Here is a 27,310-nt window from a genome sequence, read left to right on the forward strand (position 1 = left end):
GGTGTCCTAGTAGGCTGAATTTAAATTAATCCTTTTGTGCAAAAAATAACAAAGCAACGCTAGTGTGGAATGAGGACACTGTGGAAACTATGAGGACATAGGCTGAAATATTATTTTAGGAAGGCATATTCATGTTGCAAAATATATACATTTTAGAAATGCAACATGTTCTAACCAAAGATCTTCATTCTAGTGACCAAATCAGAAATTATTAGTGTATGCCCACTTTGAAAATAGCCTCAAGGTACAAAGTAAGAGTTATCTCTTTTCAGAACACCGAAATAAAAGTAGAGGGAATACTAAAATGCTTCCAAAATGTTCTCCAGAACGTATCAGAAGGTCAAGAGAAATCTAGGAATTGAGAAATTAATATTTAAATAGGAACACAGGAATTGGTTCAGAAAATGAACAGACCAGTTACAAAGTCCCTGTTTGAGTTATCAGGTGAAATAATAAGAACAGTAGATAAAATTTACTGAGAGCTTATTATTTGTGATACAGAAGCCTGCAATCAGAGACAAATTGGCCACCTGCAGATTCTGAACAACTGAATAAGTGTTTTGTTTGCTTGTGCAGTGAAAAACAACTGTAGCTCACATTTAAAAGCCAGAATGTTTGAAATTTTAAATCAGGATGTGCTGCTTCTCTCGATAACTGAAAATCTGGCAACATTAAGCCCACAGTTTTGCAAGGCAGGCATGGTGCACCCAGTTAGTGGCAAGTTCACCAAAGCTCTGTGAAAGACACGTGCCCTTACAGACAGCACCCCGCTCCTTGCCCAGCACCCATGTGAGTTTGCCACTCAGCACGTTGTGTTCAATTTATAGAATATATCAAGACCAGATACGAATGAGTTTCCTTACACCTTTGAAGCTAATTCTTTACATTGGTAGAGCAAAGGCAGAACGCTTCAAGGCTTCAAAGTTCTTGGGAAATGAGAAAGAGTAAAATAAAACTTTTAACAGACAAAGGCCCTTCTCTCCTGGCTCATTCATATTTTGTTGTCAAAATTGTTGTCCAGCAGAGCCTATGACTGCTTTATGCACCTTAATGGTGATAACTAACATATATGAAGTCCTTCAATCTGACGTGTAGAATATTTTTCTTTTGAAAGTTTCAAATAGCTCTTAATTATGGACTGTGAGGCTTTTCTCTCCTCAGCTTCTAGCTGGGTCTTCTCAATTCTGGATAATAAGCTGTGACTGCATGAACTTGAACAGTTTTTCCCAGAGGAAGGCATTTTGCAAGTGGACCTTTTGACATGCAATCTCATAATGTTGTCTTTCACTAGAAAAAAAATACGAAAAGGAACTATTGATTAAAATACTCATTGGAAATTAAGATATGACTTAATGTGGGGAGATTAATGTAATTCAAATTATTTTGAAAAGTGTTCTCTATAATCTTAAATGAATAAAGTTTCTTTGTATGTAAGGCTCTGCCTCTGTCTGGGAGCAATCTTCATTTTGTTTTTGCATTACTTTGCATAATTTTATCTTGGGGAAATTTGTGTCACTTTTAATCTCCTCTTTGCTGTAGCTTATGCTACTTTTAAAAGTGGATTGTTTGCCATAAAATTGAAGCTAAAATCCTATATCCCCACATTTTTTTCTTAGAGAAAAATTTCAGTCTGATCATTAAAAGAATTATAAAGTCTAAATTTTCATTAGTGAATTCCTCTCAAAACACAGTATGAATTAGTCAATAAAAGAATTTGAGCCCAGAAATACATATTCATAAGGTTTTTTCTGATTTAATGTAAATTATATTCACGCATATAGACAAATTTACAAGAAAGGTGAGAAAAATATGGAGCAGAACCTGGAAAATAAGGCAGATGAGAAAGTCTAAAATATTATAAGTAAAATTGACTAAAGTAACCAAGGCTAAAGTGATGAGTTTTGTCACAGAACATTCAAGACAGGAAGTAAGCATTCATAGTTCTCTGTTTCAGGAGCCCTCTGACAATGTAAGCAAGAATGAGACCAGAGGTATAAGTTCTGTCTCTAGCTCTACCCAATTCTTAGCTGTGCGTCTCAGAGCCTCACTTTCCCTGCTTTTTCAAAAGGGCAGTTGGGCCAGATATCCATGGAGGCCTCCCAGCTATAAAACACTAGAGACTTGTTTCCTGTCTACATTCTAGAGAGTAGAACCATCCTCTTTATCTGAGCAACCTTCTGGATACTTACATATTTGTGCTTCTGGCCTGGATTTGGGGATTTGGGCAATACTAGAGGTTCCCGATAACCTCTAGTACCTTCATGGGGTAGCCCATATTTTGAAAGCAAAACTCTGAGCAAAACCTCTTTCCCTATTCACATCATAGTCACTCTTCTTACTGCAGAAAAACTTTACAGAGGGAGGGTAATCAGAGATTGTTGGGGTAAATTGATAGCAGCCATAGACCGGGTTTCAGAAGTGAAAGAGAGAAGTCGTATGTCTGCTTGTTGTGTTATTACAGACAGCATCTGGTCCACCGTTGTTCTACTGATGCTGGACAGTTTGCATTACTGCCATCCGTGCTTGTCAGGGGCTACTCGTCTTCTCCGTCACATTCCTACCCGTTGGGAGAGACTGCCCAAATCACCAGGCCAAGAACAGACACTTCTAAACAAAAGTCCTTACTCCATAGGACACCAAAGAGAAGAGCCAGGCAAACAAGAGGTCTTTCTAATCTTGCTGTCTGATTTGCAGAGGCTCCAATTTACTCCAAATCATGTGGGAAACACATTATGTCTATGGTGTTTGCTAACACCCTGTTGTGTGGAGAAATACTTTTCTCTGTAGTACCTAGTCTCTAAAACCTCCTCTCCAAATAATCTGGAGAGAAACTCCTTATGACAAAACATTAAAAGCTGTCAGTGAAATTTTCTTGTATGTTTCCGTCTTTTTCTTGTGCACACTTCACTGAAAGAGTACAGCCGGTCAACAAAGCTATTTATGTCATAGATAACTTCTCTTTAGGGTTCTCCAAAATTCTTTATGGTGTAAATAAGCCATAGGCATGATGACTGCCTGTCTTTCTTTGGCCTGATTACTTGGAGTGCATGTTTGGTTGGCTGTTTATGAAATCTTCTATTACCCAAGCCTGTTGACTGATCCATCATTCTCTGACTAGGTATCTGTTCTCTCTTCCTTTTTGCTGATCACAGAGGCGCAGCCCGGTAAGAACTCTCAACATTTTTACCTTAAACATGTATCGAGAAAATTGTTGTCAAGGCAGGGTGGCCAGGTTTGGCTTTCCATTAAATTTATGATAACCCAATATGAATGAAGCAGATGAATTAGATTTACTGGTTGGAAGCCATTAGCCATAGTCAAGATATTTTAGGACTATCAGAGCACTTTTTAATAACAAACTAAATTTATATGTAAGTATCCCAACCCTAGTGCTAAATTTAAAAAATATTTGTGTGCATGTGTGTGCGTGTGTGTATGCAGGTGTGCATGTGTATGTGTGTGCATGCAAGGCCTGGAGATTGGCCAGAAAGCACCATAGAAGTTTACAGAAAAGTGATAATAAAGAATAAGAAAGCTATGAAGAAAGTTTTTTAAGCTACATAGTTTTAAAGCCTGAATTTGAAGTAAATTCCTGGACCATAATCTATGTTGGTCAGTATACACTGATACATAATAATATATAAACATAATTTCTATCTTGGGAGGAAGAGACATGTTTTCAAGTCAATACTAAGCTATTACATAATTATGTATTTCATCACTGAAGACAAATCAGTATTAGTTTGCATTGCTCAAAGTGAAAAATCAGCTACTTTTCTCAGGTTGAAAAGTGTGATGTATTTAAAGTAACAAAGAAGGGTCTTTGCCTTGTTTGAAATGACCCCCATCTGCCTTGAGAGAGGAAATGGATCTGAAACCAGCAGCCTCTGAAGTGCCCACTGTGACTACAAGCCAATTTGATTAATTGGTTATTATTTGGGGCCAATACTCTGGCCCCGGGTGACGAGCTGGTGGTTCTTTGTTTAAATCACATGCTGATGATCAAAGATAACACCTCCAGGGGCTGCTATTCAGGTGTGGATGATTCCTACCCAGCAGTTAGGTGACATCTGAGATTATGACAAGTTACTCTTTTTTTTTTTTTTAAGGAAAACAAGGGGACTAACTAATTCAAAATAAAGGCAATTTATTCACAATCTACATGTAAGGACAATCATTGAAAAGAGGAAAATGTGGTCACTTGGAAAGGAGAAGAGTTTTTAACTCAATGGGCTTTCTCCTGAATGTGGTCTGTGTGGTCGACATAACCTTAACCTTGTTCTAGATTGCCTTGCTGCAACTCCAAGGCCATCACAGAGCTGTATGCTGGATCCAGCTGACAATGGGACTTTCTTTTCTGTTGCTGCTGATTTGCTGCTGAGCATTCGAATATCTGTTCCTTTCTAAATTGATATTATTTTATTCTTCCTAATTTCTAAACAGCAGAGTTTTCTTGCCTATCTCTACCACATCTTGCTTGCACTTAACTGGTGTTTGTTCATTTATGAGGAGTATTTAATAAACATGTTACAGAGGCTTCTTGTTTACTGCCTCTCAAAATGAACACCTAAGTAATGAATTGATACACCCAGAACCGACGAATACAAAAGAAGCTTAGTACCTTGTTTTGTTTCATGAGTATTACATTTTTAATAAAAGAGGTAGGATAGAGAGACCAAAAGGTCTTCGATACAACCTCTGGGCTCCCCTGTCTCTTGGGTTTCAGGTCTCACAATTCCAGGAGAATCCTGTTCCCTCAATGCCAACCTTGTGATTGCCTACTTGGAAGTAGAGCCTGATATCTTTACTTCAGACCCATAAAAGTCTGACTCTCTGAGGTTCCAAAGCCTAGAACAACATTTTAATTCCATTTAGGCAATTTGTTCTCTTGTTACTTATGTCTATGGAGTCTTAGTTTCCAAAAGCCAATTTGTATCCAAATTCCCATGATGACTGTAGCTGATTTAAATGGCCATATTTAATTTAAATGTTTATTAATTTTAAAAAACATGTTAACTTAATCAGACATATTAATTTTAAATGCCCATTTATTAAAATAAATAGAACAAGTCTCTATTTTAAAAACCTTTACTAACAATGGAATAATTCCCTATAATAATGGCACATACACACAGATTGTATTATTAGGCAAGAGAAGTCAGGAAATACAGAGTGAAAGATTGAACCATTTGTTAGAACACATCTAGTGAAATCATGCTCAGATTGAAACTGCTCCTCTACCATAAATGAGTTCAAATCAAGACAGAAAATTCTGTGAAATCCATAGGAAGGAAGGTAAGAAGTGTCTTCTGGATCTGTTAATAGAAGGCACTACATCTGGTCCTGCACTGTTCATGTTATTATTCGAGAGAAGAGAACGTATCTGTGACCAGCCACCAAACACATGGTCACATCCTTTGGAATACTTTCCTATACTTGCACTCTCCCCTTCCCCCGCTCTGCGCCCCTCATTCTCCTAAGGTAGGCCCTTCCAAGTCCATGATGCCACACTTTCAGAGCTCTATTTTTCTGGTAGCACCCCAGGCTAAGAACCTTTCATCTCAGTTTTGAATCAGAACTTTTTATGTAATCAGTCTTTCTGTTATCAGAATAAGTTTCTGCTAGGGTATTATAAAAACTAGACCATACCTTCTCCAAGGTGTGCCAGGGCTGTTTGCATTCTTATAGAATCACAATGCCTTGAGCTAAAGGAATGACTTTCAACTGGTGGATTGGTGGTCCCTATGGCAGACAAGTGAAAGAAATGGAGGTGGGAAGGGCAGTTGGGGAGAATAAAATTACCTGGCGCCCTGATTAAAACAGCCCATTCAGCGACAATGTCTCCAAGTTTTCCTTCCCTTTAACATTTGCTACTTATACCTTTAAAAATTACTTGCTGCTTATACCTTTAAAAATTACATTAGTAAGCTATTGACTGTTTTTACTAACAACATATGGACCTCCCTCACCTTAATAAAAACAGACAATACTCCTAATACATTCTATAATTTTCAAACATCAAGCATATGCTAAACTTGGATTTGTTTTTCTGATAGACGTCAAGGTTGTTTTTTTAATTGAGCTATTCAATATTTGCTTAATTTACCAAATCTATGCAGGTAAGGGATTTTTCTGGTTCAGAAGACTTATAATTTACCCTTCCTTTCTCTCTCTAAACCTTGAGTAAAATTAAAAACTGATGTGTGTGTGTGTGTGTGTGTGTGTACAATTTCCAACTTGAATGCAATTCTGAGAAAAATTTCATTTTTCCCATCTGCATTTCTGAGTACAGTTTGATTGCAATGACAGAAATATACATATTGTACATAACATATATGTGGTCTTAAACCTTATAGTGTCTATTTCTAATTCTAGGGTGCAATTAAAAGGAACTTATCCAGTAAGTATATCCTAGCTACCAGAAATAGAGTAACGTTTAAAAGAAGAAATAGTTCCTTGGATCTCGCAGTATATATATATGTTTACATTTCAATTATACACTCTTGGGCTTGATTTTTAAGGCTTACAAATGTTTTACTTTTACAGCAAAGAAATCTTATAATGACAAAGGGGCCTGGTGGGTCCTGAATAATTAATATTAAAGTTCTGAAGATGAATATGGTTTTGGAAAAGCATTGCTACTTTCTTCTTATATTTGTCAACTTTTGCTGTATCATTTGACTTTAGAAATGAATTTAATTAAGCGTGTTTGTTGATGGGGGTGGGGAGAGGAGAGGAACAGAAAGAACTGAAGGTAGATGCAACTTACCCATTCATAATGTTATCTGATATAAAAATTTCAGTCACCCAAAGTGATATGATACAAGTTATAATATATGCAGGGCTTGATTTTCCTCTGCTACATATAACATATTCTAGGGAATTCTAAATTCAGGGCTGTTAGTTAAAGATATAACATTTTCTTGGCATTTCAAGAAAAGAACAGGCAAATAATGCTGGATTCCTGTACTATGTACATATGGCCTGGCTTAGTATTCTCTTATGGTAATTGGGAGGCAGGACTGCTCAAGGCGGCAGACATTTGAAGAATGGTAGGCTATTCTGCTAAACTCTGCAGTGTACAACTCTTCTGTTTGACAGCTTATCATGGTAATTCCTTGGTTAATTAGGTTTTGCAAATGCCAGATAAAATGCTACTACATATGTCTGATATGTGGCTGTTGCATTGCCGGGGTAGATGGTTTGTTTTGTAAAATTTTCATATTGAGTTGCTTATTGGTGGGATGTAAATCTCTAAGTGTTTCCAAACATAGCTCAGAAGATGTATAAGAAAGGAATAGTAAAAATATGCCTACAAAGTTTCTTTGTCCTGTACATCAGGTGAAGAAGTGGCAAGACCTAGGCGTTCCACACCAACTCCAGAACTTATGAGGTGAGCATTGAAGACATTAGCTGTGTTTTATATAAGGTGTCACCCATTGTCAACAATTAAGCAGATCTCTTTTAGGCTAAGCTTTCAACTTCTATTAATAAAGGGCCTGTTTGTATGTGTCAGTCCATAGCATGATTCAAGGATATTATCATTTCTCACAAGTACAGCCTGAGGGAGACACTTACAGAAGAACTGTATAGTCATCTAAAGTGACTATAAGAATGTGAAGACCCCTCACTAATGGGAAAGTTAAAGTCTATATGAACAGATCTTTTGATGATTGGAATGCTGATATGATATATGATTATATGTCCCTATGAAGAATAGCCTATTTAGTTGGCTTCAATTTCGTGATACATTCCACCTGTCATACACCAAAAGAATCTATTTTGCTTCTTGGTTTTTGGCAAAATGCTGTATTTTGCATTGTCTATTCTTTGTGTTAAGTATGGTACAAACAGGCATTGTTTTCCAAAAAGACTACTATTTTTATTTAAAAGCTGGATTCGTTTAATTTTTCCCTCCTTCTCCTGGCCCCCTTCCAGTTCCCCTCTTACTCCCACTGCACACACAGAACTTATCAGATCCGGGAGGGGAATCGGGTCTAGGAAGAAATGAAGATTATGCAGCCTTCTGTCAATAATCATTTTAAGTAATAATTAGGAGAAAGGATAAGAATTTTACTCATTTCCTCCCTTCTTCTTGATTCTCAATGTTCTTCTTTTTCTGATATGTGCTGTATATTTAAGGTATTAGGAGGTTATAACTAGTCTTTGTGAATGTGTTGGTTGGGGAAAGAGGATGGAAATTAGAAACTAGTAGGACCTAATTTCATATTCAAACACAAACTTCCTGGGTGACTTGTCATTTAACCTCCCTTTGCAGGACTTTCATAATCACAAACCGCATTAACTTCAATACAGAGATGTGATGCAGACAAATAAAAATGGTATTCAAGATCTGAAGAGACTAAATGCTTTGCAATAAATTCTTATCTCTCATATTATCTCTTCTAGGTATAGAAAATCATGATGACTTGAAAGAGTTTCTCAACTTCTTTCTAATGGACCATTATATTGGTACTCCAGTGAGAACTAGGGGTCTTATGTCCCGCCAATTCTCGTGTCCATACTAAATCTGACATTCTTACATATACTTTCTGGCCCCCTAGGAGCTTGTATACATGCACACATATGTACACAAATACAAACACACATAATCTGCTTACCATGAAAAATATTTGAGAACTTGCATACATTTTAGCATTAATATCCCCTTTCTCTATCTTTTGTTTTAATGGGTGTAATTTAGCAAAAAGCCTCCAGATGACACTACGGCCCTTGCTCCCCTCTTCGGTCCTCCATTAGAATCAGCTTTTGATGAACAGAAGACAGAAGGTAGGAAAAACGTGGATCTTTATAGATTTTTCTTTTCATTAAAGTATAACTTACCTAGAGGAAAGGCATGTGTTTTGAGCTATGTACCATCAGAGCCTCACGTGAAAGAAAAGTTCTGATCCAGGTGTGCTGTGAGGACAAGAGTTTCATTTGCAAACCTCTAGTATTTTAGGATTTGAAACTTTGCTTCTGGAAATATCAAATAACCGACAAGTTCACTCCTCAAAAGTGGTCAGTAAGGATTACTGCAAATCTAAACAAATCACTGGGAATAAGTTAGGGAATAAGTGCTCTGGGGGCCAAACAGTCATCGTTGTGGACCCAGACCTTAAACTTCCTGTCACAGTCACTGTCACTGTGATCTAGCCTCTCTGACCACATTTGCTCTCTTCACCTCGTCAACAGAGGTGTCAGTTGGATTGCTCACTGCAGACTTGCTTGTAGGCTCAAGACCCAGGAATGACCTTGAATCATGGAGCAACTTAGAAACAAAATGCTGTGGAAAAAAATATCAACTCAGCCATTATTATCGGGCTTACCCATTAAACATTTATTCCTAGAATTGAATATTTAACGTTTTGAAATTAACCATCTTTTTTGGATGGCTATAAATAATGTATACTTGCAGACATAAGTGAAATGTTTTATAAAAGGGGTCTAATCTATTCCTGAAATGTATTTATATCCAATGCATGTATTTCCAGTAGCTGTGTTTGGTAATATGGGATGTTTTATTTTAAAAAATCATTTGGTTTAAAAGCACTATGGTATACATATAATAAAATGTTATTTTTTATACCGTTGGGCAAAGAAATCAAACTTAACTGTTAAGGACAATAGGACTTGAAAGCATAAGGAGTAAACTAAGGTATTGTAACAGAGACTCCAAAATATAGGGAGTTAAACAATATAGAATTTTATTTCTGTCTTATGTAAACAATGTAAACAATACAGGACTGGTAGGGTGGTTCTGCTATTCTCAGTATGTGGCCTTCATCCCTAGGTCCATGGGAGCTGCTCCAGCTCTCATCATCCCCCAGTGAGAATAGAGAGGGGGCGGGGGACAGGGAGGACCAATGGGACTCACTGCCAATTCTCCTGAAAGCAAAATCTGGAAGAGACGCGCATCGCTTTAACCAGAGCCAATCAGAGAGAATTTAGTGCCATATGGCCCGCTAGAATTTCTTTTTTTTTAAATTTCTTTAATGTTTTATTTATTTCTGAGAGAGAGAGACAGCGTGAGCAGGGGAGGGTCAGAGAGAGAGGGAGATACAGAATCAGAAGCAGGCTCCAGACTCTGAGCTAGTGGTCAGCACAGAGCCCGATGCGGGGCTCGAACCCACGAACCGTGTGATCATGACCTGAGCTGAAGTCGGATGCTCAACTGACTGAGCCACCCAGGCATCCCTAGAATTTCTTATGTATAGAAGAAATGGAGAATCGATACTGGAAGACCGCTAGCAGTCAACTGCATCGAAATATGTTTCAATGATGTACTTAGGAAAATGCATAAGGAATATACCTAAATTCCCTTTTAGGTATTTAAATGTCTACAACTTAGAATCCCTAATCAAGGTGGCCTTGTGATGGTTATCAGTTGTCTTATTAACTCAACTATGATCAATTTTGCTTTTAATGACATAAGTGTGTAGTGACTAAAGGTGGGATTTGGTTTGTTACATCTGAATCTACCTATTAAAGGAATCCCATAACTGTATGGAAACCTGATTTACAAAATAGAACACAGTTCTTTTAAAAAAAAAGTTTATTTATTTTGAGAGAGAGTGTAGGGAAGAGGTAGAGAGAAAAGGAAAGAGAAAATCCCAAGCAGACTGTGTGCTGTCAGTGCAGAGCCCATTACAGAGCTCCATTTCATGAACCATTAGATCATGACCTGAGCTGAAAGCAAGAGTCGGTCGCTTAACCTACTGAGCTACCCAGGTGCCCCTAGAAAACAGTTCTTAAAAAATCGAGGTGGTGTCCCACATCAAATCCATGAAAAAAAAAATGTGGCTTCATGTCTTTGGAGAATGTATGCTTTCATATTAAAACAAAATATAACTAAGACCATCTTTGTGTTTATTGTGGAGAGGAGAGACATACTTGAACTTGTCCATGAGCCTAGCTTGCATTTTCTTTTTTAAAAACTTTTAAAATGTTTATTTATGTTTGAGAGAGAGAGAGAGATAGAATGCGATTGCGGGTGGGGCAGAGAGAAAGGAAGACACAGAATCCAAAGCAGGCTCCAGGCTCTGAGCTATCAGCACAGAGCCTGATGTGGGACTTGAACTCAGGAATGGCAATATAACGACCTGAGCTGAAGTTGAACACTTAACCAACTGAGCTACCCAGGTGCCTCTGACTTGCTTTTTCTTGAAGTGGTTTCATCCCTCCAAAGTTCTACAAAATTCCAGCATTTGCCCAAGCACACTCTGCTCTTCCAATATCTACACTTACCTTCTATATCTACTCACTCTCATTGCATTTCATTAATTCTTCCATCACTAACTTATAAGGCCTGGGGGTAAAATTTGTATTGTGGAGTCGGATGTGCACACCCAGGATCGGATTTCAGATCCTCTGTTTCACCAGGTAGCTCTTGGGCACGTTATTTAATCCTTTAATCTTTACTTCCTCTACTGAAAAAGGCGCTAATCAACCACAGAGCGGTGTTGTGAGGATTAGAATATTTAATAATATTCTGGGGCGCCTGGGTGGCTTAGTCGGTTGGGCGTCCGACTTTCGCTTGGGTCATGATCTCGCGGTTCGTGGGTTCGAGCCCCGCGTCGGGCTCTGTGCTGACTGCCAGCTCAGAGCCTGGAGCCTGTTTCGGTCTGTGACTCCCTCTCTCTCTGACCCTCCCCTGCTCATGCTGTCTCTCTCTCTCTCTCTCCTAGAAATAAATAAAAAAAACATAAAAAAAATGTTTAAAAAAAAAAAGAATATTTAATAATATTCTGGCCTTGTGATAAGTGTGCTATATGCATTTTGTATACGTTTAATTTATATGTATTATCTCCTGTAATCCTTTTAGTAACTCTCAGATTGCTTTTATTATCTCTACACGGAAGGAAAGGAAGCTCTGAGGTGAAACGAATGGCCCAAGTTCCTACAATCTTAGAGGCTGGATTCAAATTCATATCCCTCTAACTTCCCAGCCTGTGTTTTACAACATGATGAATTACAGGCAGTCTTCCATAGATCCTGGCACATGATATGTACAGAGAAGGCCTAGTTGTTTACATTGTTACCATAGCAATAAAAAAAAATCTAAACAAGGAGACAGAAGATATGGAAGCAACGTTAGGTTCAGTGTCATTAGGCCCAATATCTAACTTCAGGTGTTGAGGCCCTTGTTTATTTTTTGGTTCTCTTAAGATATTTACCAAACACGTTTAGAATAATTTCACTTCTTTTTAGGATGCCGTAAAAGGTTTATTTAAAGACCCTATGTGATCCTTTAAAGATATGAACCACTCTCCAGAACCCAGACATTTACAGTTTTGAAGCATACTCATACCAAACTTTAAATAAACCAACTTGAAATGAACATGCATAGATGGGATTAATGCCTGGATCTTCAAATGGGTGCCCAAAACAGAGCCAGTATGTGTACTGACATTCAGAATGTCCTTAAGTGACCAACCAGGAAGAAAATGCTGATGCTATATTTTGAAAGATTTTATTTAGCTATGTGTGCACACACAGACACCTCACCATCACCACACACATACACACACACACACACACACACACACACACACACACATCCCACTGCCATTTCCATTCTTTGCTTTAAAAGCAGTGAGAAACAACACATTTCTAAATTACTTTGCTAGGACTAAGGTAAGAGGGAGATAATTTTGTGAAACTCATCTTTAAATTGAAATTTTAAGCTCTAAAATCCAGGAATGTTTCTTTTTTGTACTCACCCTGGGAAATTTTTTTTTTATGTTTCCAGTTCTTTTAGATCAGCCTGAGATATGGGGTTCAGGCCAACCAATTAATCCAAGCATCGAGTCGCCAAAGTTAACAAGGCCTTTTCCCACTGGAAGTAAGTTATGTGTCTGCTCTGTCTGGAAAAATAAGTGACTCATTTTACTGTCTGTCGGCATAGTAAAATTAGGCAACTCTTAGAAAGTACATAAGCAACATTTGGATTATATAATATTAAGAAAAGATGTTATTCTTTTTTTAAGTTTATTTATTTTATTTTAAGGGAGAGAGAAGGAGAGAGAAAGAGAGAGAATAAGTGGAGGAGGGGGACAGGGTGGGGAAAGAATCCCAAGTAGGCCCCATGTTCAGTGCAGACTGACATGGGACTCGATCCCACGACTGCGAGATCATGACCTGAGCCTATATCAAGAGTCAGATGCTTAACTGAGCCACTTAGGAGCCCCAGAAAAGAGATTATTCCAGTAGGCTTCAGAGTTAAAGGAGTCTAGGACACTTTGTCAAGGCAGGAATAATATAGCAAAATTATTAACTTTGAATCACAGCCTCTTCTGACATCGTACAGGCTTGTTCATTCATTCATTCAATGTGCATATAGAAGAGAGAGAAGGAAGTAAGCTAGAGAATCTATCCTACTCCAGATACTGGGCTATCACACAACACAGAAGTGAACAAGTCAGATAGTCTCTGCTAGTCTTATAGGACAAGGAGGATGCACAGAACAGAAAGGACACATTGAGAAGAAAGAGGGATAATTGGAGAGCAAGACAAATGGTGCTATTTGGTGGCAAGCTGAGGAAGGAGGTCAGGGCAAACTTGTCTTAAAGCAGGGCCATCAATGATGCTGCCCCAGCATGCCCCCTACCTTTCCCGTCCTCCTGAAGATGCTGATAGCCCTTCACCTGTGGTGGGCTGAGCTATTGGGCCTAGATGGCTCGCTCATTTGGTCAAGCCACCCACTTGATGGATTTCTTGAGTTCTCATTTCAGTAAACTTCTCATAGCATATGTGCTTGTGGAAAGCACTCCTTAAAATGCCTGTGGGAAGAAAATTGAGTCTCAGAGAAAGATGTTTGGTGGTGAGATGGGAGGCAGAGAGTATTTTCCCTTTGTGGGAAATTAATACTATATATATACCAATTAATACTTTACCAGTTCAGCCTTTCCAGGGCTCTGCATTATAGGTCCTAAAACTAATCACAGGAATCATCCAAGGAAATTCTTAATCAAAGTCCCAGAGTTTGCTGGGGACAGTGCTATAAAACCAGGTGATTCGATCTTTCCAAGAATACTTCCCTCATAAAACAGGATAGGAAAAACAGCATCACCAATAACTATTTTAAACACCTAAACTTTCAAAGATGTGTTTTTGAAAGAATTTGAACCCCAGTGGTGTGATTTTGAACGTTTCTCTATGCTACTGGGAAACAAAGCCAGTGAAAACGCTCTAACTTCCTTGAAAAGCTTCCTTTAGAAACTGAGCCATCCAGCTTATTTCTAGAAAACCTTTCCTAGATGCCAAGAACGTCCATAAATGAAATGTTTATGTAGATGATGTATTGACTTTAAAACCAATTATTGACATTTTTAGAGTTTTATGAGTTTTGTGTTCTGCGGTTACACTTAGCACAGCAAAGGCTGTTGTATAATCGATATGTATTGTATAATTTTGCTTGTTTCACGGTTGCAGCATAAATTTGTTATTTTAAATTATTAGACATTTATGGTATTTTGTGTATTTTTATTGATTATGATCTCAAATTTTGCAGAGGATCTTAATCAAAACCAGAGCCCTTGATGGACTTTCAGCTTCTGTAGAAAAACATGATCCATTTGAGGTGTCGTTTTCAGAAGCTCATAACTAAACCGTGTATTTCTGGGCTTTTAGGATGGTAACTGTTAGCCATGGCTGTTGTACAGAAAGATGGATGCTCTCTAAAATTAAATGAAATCAAGTGAGGGTGGAATGACAGAAGAGGGGCTCTTTCTAATGCAGGCAGGGAGAGGGTACTGTAAGAGCTCTCCAGCTAGGACCCAGCTGACCCACTCTGCTTTTAGGTTATGAAAGATTGGGCAACCTTCAGATTCACAAACCAGTTGGGGCTGGTTTATGAGATTAGTGTGAGCTCTGAATCTACTAAATGCAGTGGGTGACAGGAAAACATACATTTAAAGAAAGAATAAAGAGCTCCTGGGTGGCTCAGTCAGTTGAGCGTCAGACTTCACTGTGAGTTCAAGCCCCACATCAGGCTCACTCTTTCAGCACCGAAGCTGTCAGTGATCTGTTCCCCCTCTCTTTGCCCCTCTGCTGCTCACACCCTCTCTTTGTCTCTTTCCCAAACATAAATAAACATTTTTTAAAAAGAAATAAAAGAATAAGAAAAAAAATATACCTGTTGAAATAGTAATCCCTAACTTTGCCCACAAAATGACAAGTACAGTTCAGAAGGCTAAATAATCGCTGGGTTTGGGAGGTAATACAACGCTTTTTCTATCTCAGGGGTATTGTTTACCCATAATTTTTACCAAGAGAATCTTTGTATTCTTCCTTGCAAATCATATTGCTTCAGACTTTTAAAAATATCTAAAAATTTAAGATGTATAACTTTCTTTTGAGGGGGGAGAGAGGAAAAGGGAGAAGAGAGAAAATGTTAAACAGGCTCTGTGCCCAGCATGGAGCCCGATCTCACAACTGTGAGATCATGACCTGAGCCAAACTTAAGAGTTGGACACAACTGACTGAGCAACCCAGGCACCAGTAAGATGTATAATTTTGAGAAATCTTTCCAGACTCAACCTGGGCAATACTATCTTGACTATCTTGACTATCTTCACCCCTCACTTGAGCCTCTACCAAGATAATTCTTATTCCTCAACCATACCCTGGATTGTAATCATCTGTTAACATGATATTCATTCATTCAATCATAAATTCCTTGAGGACAGAGGCCCTTTTATTTACCCTTCTGCCCCTAGTTCCTAGTACAGGATACAGAACTTTATTGGTGCCTGAAGTTTGTCAAATAAAGGAATGAATAGGGGTGCCTGGGTGGCTCAGTTGGTTAAGTGTCCGACTTCAGCTCTGGTCACGATCTCACGGTTTGTGGGTTCGAGCCCCGCATTGGTCTCTGTGCTGACAGCTCGGAGCCTGGAGCCTGCTTCAGATTCTATCTCCCTCTCTCTCTGCCCCTTCCCCACTTGTTCTCTGTCTCTTAAAAATTAATAAACATTTAAAAAATTTTTTAAAGGAATGAAAAAATAAAATGATGACATTATTACTATTTGACATTTTTTTGACAAATTCTTATTATCATAAAACAGAAGAATCTGAATAGGTCCTACTTCAGTTTTGTAGCTTTGAACTTAGACATATGCAGACCATTAATGGTTATAGTATATCCAACAGCAGGAATATGAGTGGAAGCGCACATGCTGCTGGCCTGAAGAATACTGTGCAATTTAAGGGAGAAAAGGATCAATAATGTTTGGCATCTGTGTCTTTGCAGCACCTCCACCACTGCCTCCCAAAAATGTACCAGCCACCCCACCCCGAACAGGCTCCCCGCTAACAGTTGCACCAGGTAAGCTTCTGTTTTTCCTGTTCTGGGATGATACGGCCGTCAGCAGTGACCCTGGACCTCAACATGGATGTGTCAGAAGCTGTAGGCACTAAGCATGAAAATGTTTGCATTTAAAGTATCACCTTCAGGTTTCACAAAACAGTTCTCTTTCTCAACTAATTTTCCCTCTGTCTCATTTTGTTGAATGAAAGCCACGTTTCCCTGTGAAATGAAAGAAAAAAAATCTCAATATCAAAAGTCCTTGTTTAATTGGCATGTCACTTCATTGGATCTCATTTTAATGATTTACAGATTCAAAATCTCAAGGCATAATCGTATTGTCCCAAGAAACAATATTTTTTTTCTAGAATTAAAACTACAAATTAAAACTATGTCTAGTCTACTAAGACATAGAATGGCTCCCAGGATGTGCAGCATATGGGTAAGCTTGGGAGGTGGGAGATTTTTTTCCCCCAGTAATCCTGGATAACACCATGGCAAAGAGAGGTGTAAGGATAATGAAATATGGCCAAGGAATTGCCTGCCACATGACTTTAGACAGATTATTTGTAAGGCACATTTTACCTTCTATTAAAATCACTACTACATATTCATGGGATTTATAATCTATTACTGAGCTAGCAAGTCAAACGCAGTAATTGCTATTTTACATGTCTGGACCCTTAGAATATGATTCTTTATCACCTTTGGAATTCTGTTACAGCTTCATCCTTTGCTATTTATGCAGCCTGGTGAGCTTGATAGTTACAGAGTAGGTATTTATCAACAAGACCAAGTGCAAGGTATAGTCCTTTTTGAAATTTATATTGATTAAAACCCAATGAAGAGTCATCCAGAGTGTCATAGGTAAAGGTGTTTCCAAGTTCAAATCATTTTGGCTCCTTGTATTACCAGTAAATCTGTTAGAGACAAATAACTCTACCAGTGACAAAATTATAAATATTGTGGGACATGCAAACTGCTACCCCATTTATCTGTGGTCATGGAACCTTGCAGGTTAACATTTTCAAACATGAAACATGGAAGTACTAAGCCAGTTCTTAGAGCCAATGTCTTCTTTAAAGATAAAGTTCCTTCTGTTCTTGCCTCACAATTATTTGGGAACAGTTTCTAATTTCAATGGATTTTCAAAAGTGCACTTCCTCACAGTGCCGTTTTTACCAAGCATTCCTTATCAAGCTGCACAAGATAGTTTTCATTTTTTTCCCCTTTATTACTGGTAAGAATGAAATGTTTAGGCCAGAGACTTTCTGTTTCATGACTCTGGATGGATGGATCTCACAGTAATGACTACAAAGTTAACAGGTTGGACTTGATGAGAAAAGAAATTATAAAGATGTTTTTGTAATTTTCCTCCCTGTTAAGCAAATATATACGTAATAGTTCTAATAAGTAGTAAATGTCTTCTCAATGACCTGTATGTGTTGTATGTGGGGTGTATATGTGTGTGTTTGTAAATATATATGTGGGGATAGTCCTTTAAATAATCTTTGTACTGTGTTTCTGATGTATTTAGGGTAGAGGATGTATAGCTAATTATGATACTTTTTTAAACTAACAGGTATTAATAGTTTCACCAAACATTTGAATATGCTCGAGTAGACAGTCTTTCTCAAATATGAGGGTGATTTTCAGCTATCCAAAATTTTTCTACCCTATTGTCTATATTTCAGTAGGCCAGACTTTCAGAAGGGACCTCCCTTCTGGAATGTGGTTCCAGAGACTATACTCTGTGAGCCTTCTCAAAGTGCAGGCTTTTCAAAGTGATCACACTTGGCACTCTTGTGAGCAGCCTTCGAGAGCGGCAGCACGCTCAGCGCTTTCAGAGGTGGTAAAAATAGCTAACTGGGGTCACCCAGCAAAAAGGGTAAAATAACAACATAAAATGACGATGCTCACATTATGGAGGTGGGGAACTCTCTCCTCCCCTTCAACTCTGATCTAGTTATTTTGACTGCTCACAAGGCAATCTATTTACTCTTCCTTACCTCACCCCTCCCACCCCTACCCCATACAAATAATATTCACAAACTTAATTAAAGTTAAAAATCAACTACTTTAACCACAGGAAGTGACCAGTCAGCCACAGAGGTCAAAATTGAAAAACTACCATCAATCAATGACTTGGACAGCATTTTTGGCCCAGTGTTGTCCCCCAAGTCTGTTGCTGTTAATGCTGAAGAGAAGTGGGTCCATTTTTCTGATACGTCCCCGGAACATGTTACTCCAGAGTTGACTCCAAGGGAAAAGGTGGTGTCCCCACCAGCTGCATCAGACAACCCATCTGACTCCCCAGCTCCGGGCCCCCCAGGCCCTCCAGGCCCCCCGGGCCCCCCAGGACCCCCTGGTCCTCCTCGCAATGTACCGTCGCCGCTCAATTTAGAAGAAGTCCAGAAGAAAATCGCTGAGCAGACCTTCATTAAAGATGATTACTTAGAAACAATCTCATCTCCCAAAGATTTTGGGTTGGGACAGAGAGCAACCCCACCTCCCCCACCACCACCCACCTACAGGACTGTGGTTTCATCCCCTGGACCTGGCTCGGGCAGTGGTACGGGGACCACCAGTGGTACGTCTTACTGTTTGAGTGTGCTTCATGTGACTGGGAATGGCCATGGCTGCTGCAGTGTGAGCAACACCCTCCTCCTGCCTGGCAGCTGGCTTTAGAGCTTCAGCCATCCCTCCTTTAGTTTGGGTGTTCCGTGGCCCCATGGCATGTCCTAGTGCATCAAATGCTAACTGTCATAGTGCGAGTCTGTGGATGTGTTCTGCCCTGCGCTCCTAGCCCTTAGGAGTGCCCTGCTTTCCACCCTGCAGATAGGAAGTGTATGTTTTTTTAAAGGAAGCTGCTGTGTCATGGTTTGGGATTTAGGAAAGTTCTAGAAAGGCAGATTTCATAGCCAGTGAGTTTCATGTTAAGTGTATAATTTCCCTGTCAGATCCCTGTATAAGGGCCTTCATTTTTTAGTTTGTTTTGCTTTGTTTTCAGCTTTATTGGGTATAATTGACAAAATTGTAAGATATTTAAAGTATACAATGTGACTATATATATATATAGCGAAAGCCTTCTTCCCATCAAGTTAACTAACACATCACATATTTACCTTTTTAGGTAACATTTAAGTTCTACTCTCTTAGCAAATTACAATTATACTATATGGGGTTATCAATTTTATAATACAGCATTATAGTCTCCACATTATACATTAGATCCTCAGACTTTATTCATCTTATAACTGAAAGTTTATACTTTTCTTCCCAAGGGTCCTAATTTTGGTAGGTGAATGTGTCCTTTCTTCTACTTTTTTCTTTTTTGTTTCTTTCTTTCTTTCTTTTTTTTTGGAAGGGGAGAGCCATTAGCAATTAGAGTAATCCTTTTAATTACTTCAGAAAAAAGAAATAGGGTTTGAAAAGGAGATTTTAGGGGATGGCAAGAAGAATATGCCTTAGGGCATCCACAAGTTAGTCAAGCTGCCACTGAAAACAAATTATTTGCTGATTTTATTTTGATAAGCTCATCAGCCTATGAAGTCAACTTTAAGTATGGTGACAGGTGATGGAAAAGTCTATCAGAAATGTACATTTGGGTCTCTATATGCGAATGCTGATATTAATCTCATATTTTGGATTTCTTTATTTGAAGTTTTATAGGATGAGAACACCTGCCATGCAAACCAAAGACAGATCAAGATTTTCTAATGTATCTTTTTCCATAGTTTTTATTCCACCGGTGTTCACATTTATACAGTGAGAGCTTCGGCGCTCCCTCTGTGCTTGTGGGTTCGGTTGGGGCACCTTCTTGGAGGTGCCATGTGCTTTTTGCTTTTCAGTTGCTTTGGAAGAGATGACCAAGTTTATGCTATTTAGATCTAGTAAGAGACAGGAAGGAAAGGCATTTGTCTCTATTCTAAATGTCAGTTATTATTGCTGCCTCTTTTAATGAAGTAGTTCAGTGCTTGCTCTGTGTGTGAAAATTCCTATGCTTTAAGCATCCAAACTGATCAAGGAGAGGGCTGGAGATTCGCCTGTACCACACACAGGTGGTACAGGTTTATATCGATGTTTTACATCATTACATGTGCCCCATGTACCTTCCTCCACTAAAAAAGGAAAACTATTTGGTACTCAAATTAGTTTCAGGAACATTGTGTTAAAACAAAATCAGCAGGCTTTTTTTTTACTATAAGATTTCTGATAGCCTTTATTTTGCCAATAATAGCAGCTATAGTTTCTTCTCCTGGGTATCATCTTAATGCTTTAGGCACAGTATTTCGTCCATACAACAACCCCATGTGATAAATGCTCTTATTTCTCCTATTTTACAGATGGGAAAACTGAGGCTCAGAAATGTCAAGTAGTTTTCCCAGGTTTACACAGCTACAGGTGATAGACTTGGGATATTCAGTTATACTCAGGTCTATCTGATTCTGAACCTGTGTTCTTAACCACTGTGCTCTCCAGGCACTCTTTTAGGGTTTAGTTACAAAATATCCCAAAATTACTTGACCACTGATACCCACCTATACTGCACTGTGTCATCAACAAGGTCACCAAGTGTTTTCTTCCAAAACCCACTTCTCTGTGCTCCCATCTATGCTTCTACAGGGTTAGAGTAACCACTTCCATCCTCTGATGCTTTTTTAGATCACTTTTGGGATATAAGCCTCTTTACTTATCTGTAAAGGTAATAAAGGGACCCTAAGTAAAACTCTCAGTTCAGACCTCAAACCCACAGAAGCTGGCTGATCATTGTCTATGATGCTCTCTTTTCTGGGAGAGGCTCTCAGTCTTCTGAAAAGACCTCTAGAGGAATAACCCCCTCATTCCAGTGGTAGGCCACTGTGTTTTCCTCAAAATGGACATGATCAGGTGGGGAAAGGGAGGCCAAAGCAGTTTTGTTGCTCATCTATTTCTTCCATCCCCTTCCACAAGACTCTAGAAGATGTTTAATTGAATTGACCACTGATCTAATGAGTGAAGAAGGGAGCCTTGGTTTTCTTTCTGAAATTTTTGAGAATTTTATTGTCATCTTTACATTTAGCTTCCGTACCCTTATTTGAGATTATTTTCAAGTGTTACCAGTAAAGACTATTGATTCTTTTTTTAAAGCATTTATTTATTCATTCTGAGAGAGAGAGGGAGACAGAGATAGACAGCGCGGGGGGGGGGGGGGGGAGGGATAGGTGGGAAGACAGGGAGAGAATCCCAAGCAGGTTCTGCTGTTAATGCACTGCCTGACATGGGGCTTGGACTCACAAACCATGAGATCATGACCTGAACCAAAATCAAGAGTTGGACCCTTAACTGACTGAGCCACCCAGGTGCCCAAAAGACTATTGATTCTTAATGATGGAGCTAGATAAAAACTATACTTTGCTGGTATGAAAAGATTGAATTTAAAAAAAAATTTTTTTTAATGTTTATTTATTATTGAGAGACAGAGAGAGACAGAGCATGAAAGGGGTAGGGACAGAGAGAGAGGAAGACACAGAATCCAAAGCAGCCTCCAGGCTCCAACCGTCAGCACAGAGCTCGAGGTGGGGCTTGAACCCACGAGCCACAAGATCATGACCTGAGCTGAAGTCAGAAGCTTAACCAAACAAGCTGCCGAGGCACCCTAAAAGATTGAATTTTTAAGTGGAAGATTGAACTGGGTCAATGAACCTCATGAATAAATAAAAACTTTGCACCATTATCTCCATAATTAAGTCCCAGTTTATTTGCCATTTAATGTTTTATTGATGGAATATATACAGACTAGCAGAAATGTAAACTTATGATTAAAACAATGAGAGATGGCCTCATGTTTTAAATATTAGCAATGCTTCTCAAGACCTCTTTTTATAATACTTAGCCTGATGAGACTAGCTTTTCCTGTACATCTCAAACTATATTTAACTGGGTACCGTTATGCTTACTTTTTAAATTTTAGTCACTTGGTCACTGACCATATTTAGATAGTACTCATGGTTTTGTCCATCAGTTGCATTACCTGATGTTGAAAAATAGTTGGAAGTTAAGAATTTGCTTTAAGAAGTTCAATTTCCTTATGGCAAAGTTATAAATACCTAGTTTGGCCAGAACTTTGCTTTATTGGAATGCAGATGATGCTTCTCTGGGCAAAGGCCATTTCCTGTGGGTTGTGTGCCAGGGGATGGGAGGGAGAAAAAGTTTTATTGGTCTGTAGCAAGGTTAAAGACTAGGGAAAGAGAAGGGCGCCTGGGTAGCTCAGTTGGTTGAGCGTCCGACTTTGGCTCAGGGCATGATTTCGCGGTTCATGGGTTCGAGCCCCGCATCGGGCTCTGTGCTGACAGCTAGCTCAGAGCCTGGAGACTGTTTCAGATTCTGTGCCTCCTTCTCTCTCTGATCCTCCCCTGCTCATGCTGTCTCTATCTCTCTCTCAAAAATAAATAAAATTTAAAAAAAAAAAAGACTAGGGAAAGAAAGATGTTAGTAAAGATAGAATGTTCAGTGCAACATTTTCCAACTTGAGAAACTAAGACAATATTAAAAGATGTTTTACACACACGCACACACACACACTTATAAACAAATGAATGTGAGCTACCTGAGGCTGAATTGAACAAACATATTTCCTAACTACAAGTCTTTTTAGAGTGGCAGAATCTAAACAGGAAAGCCACTAGCCAACAAAGAGAGATGAATGTTGAATCAATAGTTACATGGTTTTCAGGGGGCCACCAAAGACACTATGCTAGAACTTTAAGTTGAAGCAGCAATGGATTGAGAGCATATTATTGGTTGCCAACTTTTTTGAACTCACAAAACTCAAATAACATACATGTGATTTTTAAACTTTAAATCGTGATACCCAGTGCTGTTTTTTCCAGTGCTGCTCTTGGGAATAAATACTGCTTAAAGAAGAAATGAAAGTATAATTCCAGATCAAAGAATGAGGATAGAGATATACAAACAATCTTCTACACTCAGAATATGAAACAGTTGTGCAATCTTACAAAAGCATAGGAAGCCTTAGTTCATTCAAGAAATACCCCTCAAACCCTAAATACCCTCCGCTAAACCTCAGGGTTCTGTTAAGAGGATTTTGCTTCTTAACCACTGTCTCAGTGTGTTTCCAATTGCATAACAAATCAATTAAATCAATTCGGTTAGGAAAAAGTGAAAGGAAAAGGAAAACAGTTAACTAACCACTTTTTTCCTTGGCTTTTTGTTATGTCTGTATAATCTAGTCCCTTTAATTTGTATAGCATTTTATACTTTCCTAAACACTTCATATGCATTTTCCGTTTTGTTTGTTATAATTATCTTCTAAGGTAGAAAGATATAATTTTTTAAAATAGGAAGCTGATGCTCAGAGAAGTTAATATCCCACAGCTGATAAGAAGCAGACAGAGCCAGAACTCAGAGGAACTGAGTTCATCCAGTTTTTTGGGTTTTTTCTTTTTCATTGTTCACACTTCCTTGATGACAACCCCACATTACTTTCCCAAGCAATACTGATAGTGGTTTTTAAAACTTTTCTTCCTGGAACATGTAGAAGGATAAGCAGCTGACCTTTTCCTGAACTGGATTCAGAAGACTATTTCTTAGAAACAGAATAGATAGACCATGGATAGATATTTTGAACCATTCCTATATCATGGTTTTCCAGTGAAACAGAACCTAGAAAAAGCCCCAAGAAACTTCCTGACAAACACTTTATTGTTTCAAGGTTTATTTTCCATCTCTTTGCTGTCACTTCTATTTCCTGAAAACATCCTGGGTGTAAATCTATTAAGTTAAAAGAAAACTTTGTATTGGGACCTGTCAAAACACATCTTACTTTTTTTATTCAAGAAAAGATTAGCCAAAGACTCAAAATATTTACGTTGAGAGAGATGTGTGCAATCTGCTGATGCAAATGTAAGAGCAGGCTTTATGCAAAATGTGGAACTTCACAGTCCACATAAAGCTGCAAGACATTGCATTTAAGATCTTGGGCTTTGGAGTTAAGTAGACCATTTGAGTTGTGTGATTTTGAGCAAGTTACTGAATATCTCTGAGCTTTAGCTCTGATTAGGATAACTACAATACTTTCCTGCAAAACTTAGTATGGGGATAAGACAATACATGTAAAGTGCCTACCAGATCTTGGTCTCATAAAATAAGGAGTAAGAATACAGTAAAAAAAAAAAAAAAAAAAAAAAAGGTGGCAGGGGTGGAGAGGCAGTAGAGGTAGGTATGGAGGTTGCAGTAATTTTAGTAGGATTTCACACTAAGAATAAGAATTTTATAAAATAGAAACATAGCACTCTGTTTGCTGTTCAATGTCAAAGCTCTTTGAGAATCTGAAAATCTGTAGATCAACAAGATGCTGGTCTAGGATTGCCCAGAGAGTGTGGATTTGTGGCATATTGGATGGGAAGATAGGAGTAAGCAATTATTTTCTTTTTTAAAAAATGTTTATTTATTTTTGAGAGAGAGGGACAGAGTGTGAGCAGGGAGGAGCTGACAGAGGCAGAGACACAGAACTTGAAGCAGGCTCCGGCCGCTGAGTGTGGAGCCCAACGCGGGGCTCGAACTCACAAAAGAATGATCTGAGCCAAAGTCCGATGCTTACCTGACTAAGCCACCCAGGCGGCCCTGTGTGGTTAATTTTCTGAGACAGAGTTTCTTAGATTTTTCTTGGAACGAGCTGATACCTGGGCTTCTAACCAAAATGACAAAACCTCTAGAGTGGTTGGAACTTTTCTGAACAAGAACTATTGGGAACATTGATCTGAATTTCTCGAGGTGTTTAGCCAAATAGTTTATGCACGTGTCACAGACATCTGGCTAAAGATAGGCAGAGCCCTGAGTCTAGAGACCCTACTGGTGTGCTGATTAGTGTGCATGCCTCTGTGTGTCTTCTGTGTTTCCCCTGCTTGTCATTGACAGCCAGAAAAGTAAATCCAAGAGGCTCTTTTAAAAATCACCACAAAAATCATCATGGGCAAACTCTACCTACAAGAGATTCCAAAGCAGCCTCTTTCCAAACACAAAATCCTCTAAATTCAGTCTGTTTCTGTTACTAAGATGCAACATACTCGTGCCACATCTCATTTACTTTCTTCTATGCTGTCCTTTGCTGGCCATCAAGGGTTTACTTACATTTATTAAAGCTAGCACTCATATTTTGAAGCACAGTAAAAAGGATAATTTTCCTATACATGTTTTAAAAAATATATGTATATATATAATGTAGAAAAATCAACCACCTTCCTTCAAGGTCTAACCTCCACTTTCACCTTGGACATAAATTCTGAATATGCAAAAACAAGAGAATTTACTCTAAGTTCAGTGTGCATGTGGTCAAAATGAAAGGTACTCACCACCCGGCTAAAAGGGTCTTAAAGCGTTTTTTCCATCACAGAGAGTAATGAAAGGATTTACCTTTCACTGGGTGTCACATGACAACAAAAGGCGATAAGCTTCAGCTTCTGCCATCGACTATAGTTCGACTGAGTGACTTTTTTTCTTTATTAGAAAAAAACAAAACAAAACAAAAAAAAAAAACACTAGATGCTAGAGTGTTGGGGGGTCCTAACTGCTAAGGTGAAGAAAAGTATCCGGGACTGGCACTGTGGGTACGGATGGGGAAGGAGGGTCACATGATGACAGCTCTTGGCCACATGTGTTTCCAGCCGTTTGTAATACCTGCTTGTTTTTCAGGCGCATCATCCCCTGCTCGGCCAGCCACTCCTTTGGTTCCCTGCAGTAGCACCACCCCTCCACCGCCTCCTCCCCGGCCTCCATCTCGGCCAAAGCTACCTCCAGGAAAACCTGGAGTTGGAGATGTGGTATGTTCCCTTCTGCCCTGGCTTAGTCAGAGACTCACTGTGAGAATGACAAATAGAAGCCAAAATGCCTTACCACAGGCTATCTCAAGGGCTGCAGATCACTGGTACAAATGGCTCTGACAGATGGCATCTTAAAGGCAGTCAATGTAGGATGGGAGTACATTTCAGCCCTCCCCAGATCACTACCATCTTTCAAGTCAAGGTCTAAAATGGTAGGAATAGGATGCTGGAGCTGTCAGTTCTTCTACAATGGGTTTGATGCAGATTAAGATAGGAATACTCAATTGTGCTAAATCCTTTAAAAAGGGAGGTGTTTCCTTTTCACCCTACTTATCTGTTTTTGGAAGACTCCAGGAGAGGGTAAGTCCTGGTTTCCATCCCTAGACTAAGAGAACTTATTAGTGTTAGGCACATCGTGTGAATATGTAGGAGGGCGGGAGCCTGATAAATTTGTTCCAGACGTTTCTTGCATCATGTTTTAAGGCTGAAGAGGTGGAAAACAGTCTGTGTGAACAATTAAGAGACTTCTGGAAGAGCTCAATTTCTCTGATATCTGCACACAGGAATCACAAATTGGTGATGTCCATAATATTTAGTTTAGCTAGCACAGTTTAGTATATTGTATGTAAATATCTTTCAGTGGGTATGAGCTCTCACATGAGGTTGCCTGCTTAGTCCCTGAGGACATGTATGTTCACAGTCCTGAAACATCACTGACCGCGTCACAGTTCTCAGCTTCCCTAAGCCTGATACACCTGCTGAGTATAGCACACCATGGTTCATGGTTCCTCTAGGTCCATCCATAAGCTTCTATATGGATATAATCAATTTCAAGATAAAAATGGCATCACCCATACTTTTTTAAGAACCTGAGTTCTCATATCTGGGGCTGGGGGATGTCAAAAACATGGAACAAAAGTACTACCACCTGTGTATCTAATTTTCCATGTCTTTTCTTTTTCCTGCAGCCCAGACCTTTTAGCCCACCCATACATTCTTCCAGTCCTCCTCCGATAGCACCCCTTGCCCGAGCTGAAAGTACTTCTTCAATATCGTCCACCAATTCCCTGAGTGCAGCCACCACTCCCACAGTTGGTAAAAATTATCTCCTCTCTTTTAATCCATTTATTGTTTTGACTGGCTGTTTTTTATGATCTGAAAACCTCAAGGCCCTATATTTCTGGTT

General features: G+C 38.9%; 1 protein-coding gene across 4 annotated transcripts in view; it reads left to right on the forward strand.

The window, feature by feature from the left end:
• Positions 1-27,310, forward strand: part of SGIP1 (SH3GL interacting endocytic adaptor 1) — a 212,817-nt gene that overhangs the window by 128,791 nt on the left and 56,716 nt on the right. For 2 of the 4 annotated variants that reach the window (XM_039233459.1, XM_039233457.1), the window contains exons 9-16: positions 6,376-6,400; positions 7,342-7,393; positions 8,705-8,790; positions 12,752-12,844; positions 16,250-16,324; positions 18,393-18,893; positions 25,997-26,124; positions 27,093-27,219. In XM_039233459.1, the coding sequence (XP_039089390.1) occupies positions 6,376-6,400; positions 7,342-7,393; positions 8,705-8,790; positions 12,752-12,844; positions 16,250-16,324; positions 18,393-18,893; positions 25,997-26,124; positions 27,093-27,219 (1,087 nt within the window). Of the gene's footprint in view, positions 1-3,152; positions 3,165-6,375; positions 6,401-7,341; positions 7,394-8,704; positions 8,791-12,751; positions 12,845-16,249; positions 16,325-18,392; positions 18,894-25,996; positions 26,125-27,092; positions 27,220-27,310 lie in introns of all 4 variants that reach the window. The other 2 variants (XM_039233460.1, XM_039233458.1) reach the window with 2 other exon arrangements.

The sequence above is a fragment of the Hyaena hyaena genome, unplaced genomic scaffold (assembly GCF_003009895.1).
Source record: "Hyaena hyaena isolate Hyena2069 unplaced genomic scaffold, ASM300989v1 scaffold_75, whole genome shotgun sequence".
NCBI classification, from domain to species: domain Eukaryota; kingdom Metazoa; phylum Chordata; class Mammalia; order Carnivora; family Hyaenidae; genus Hyaena; species Hyaena hyaena.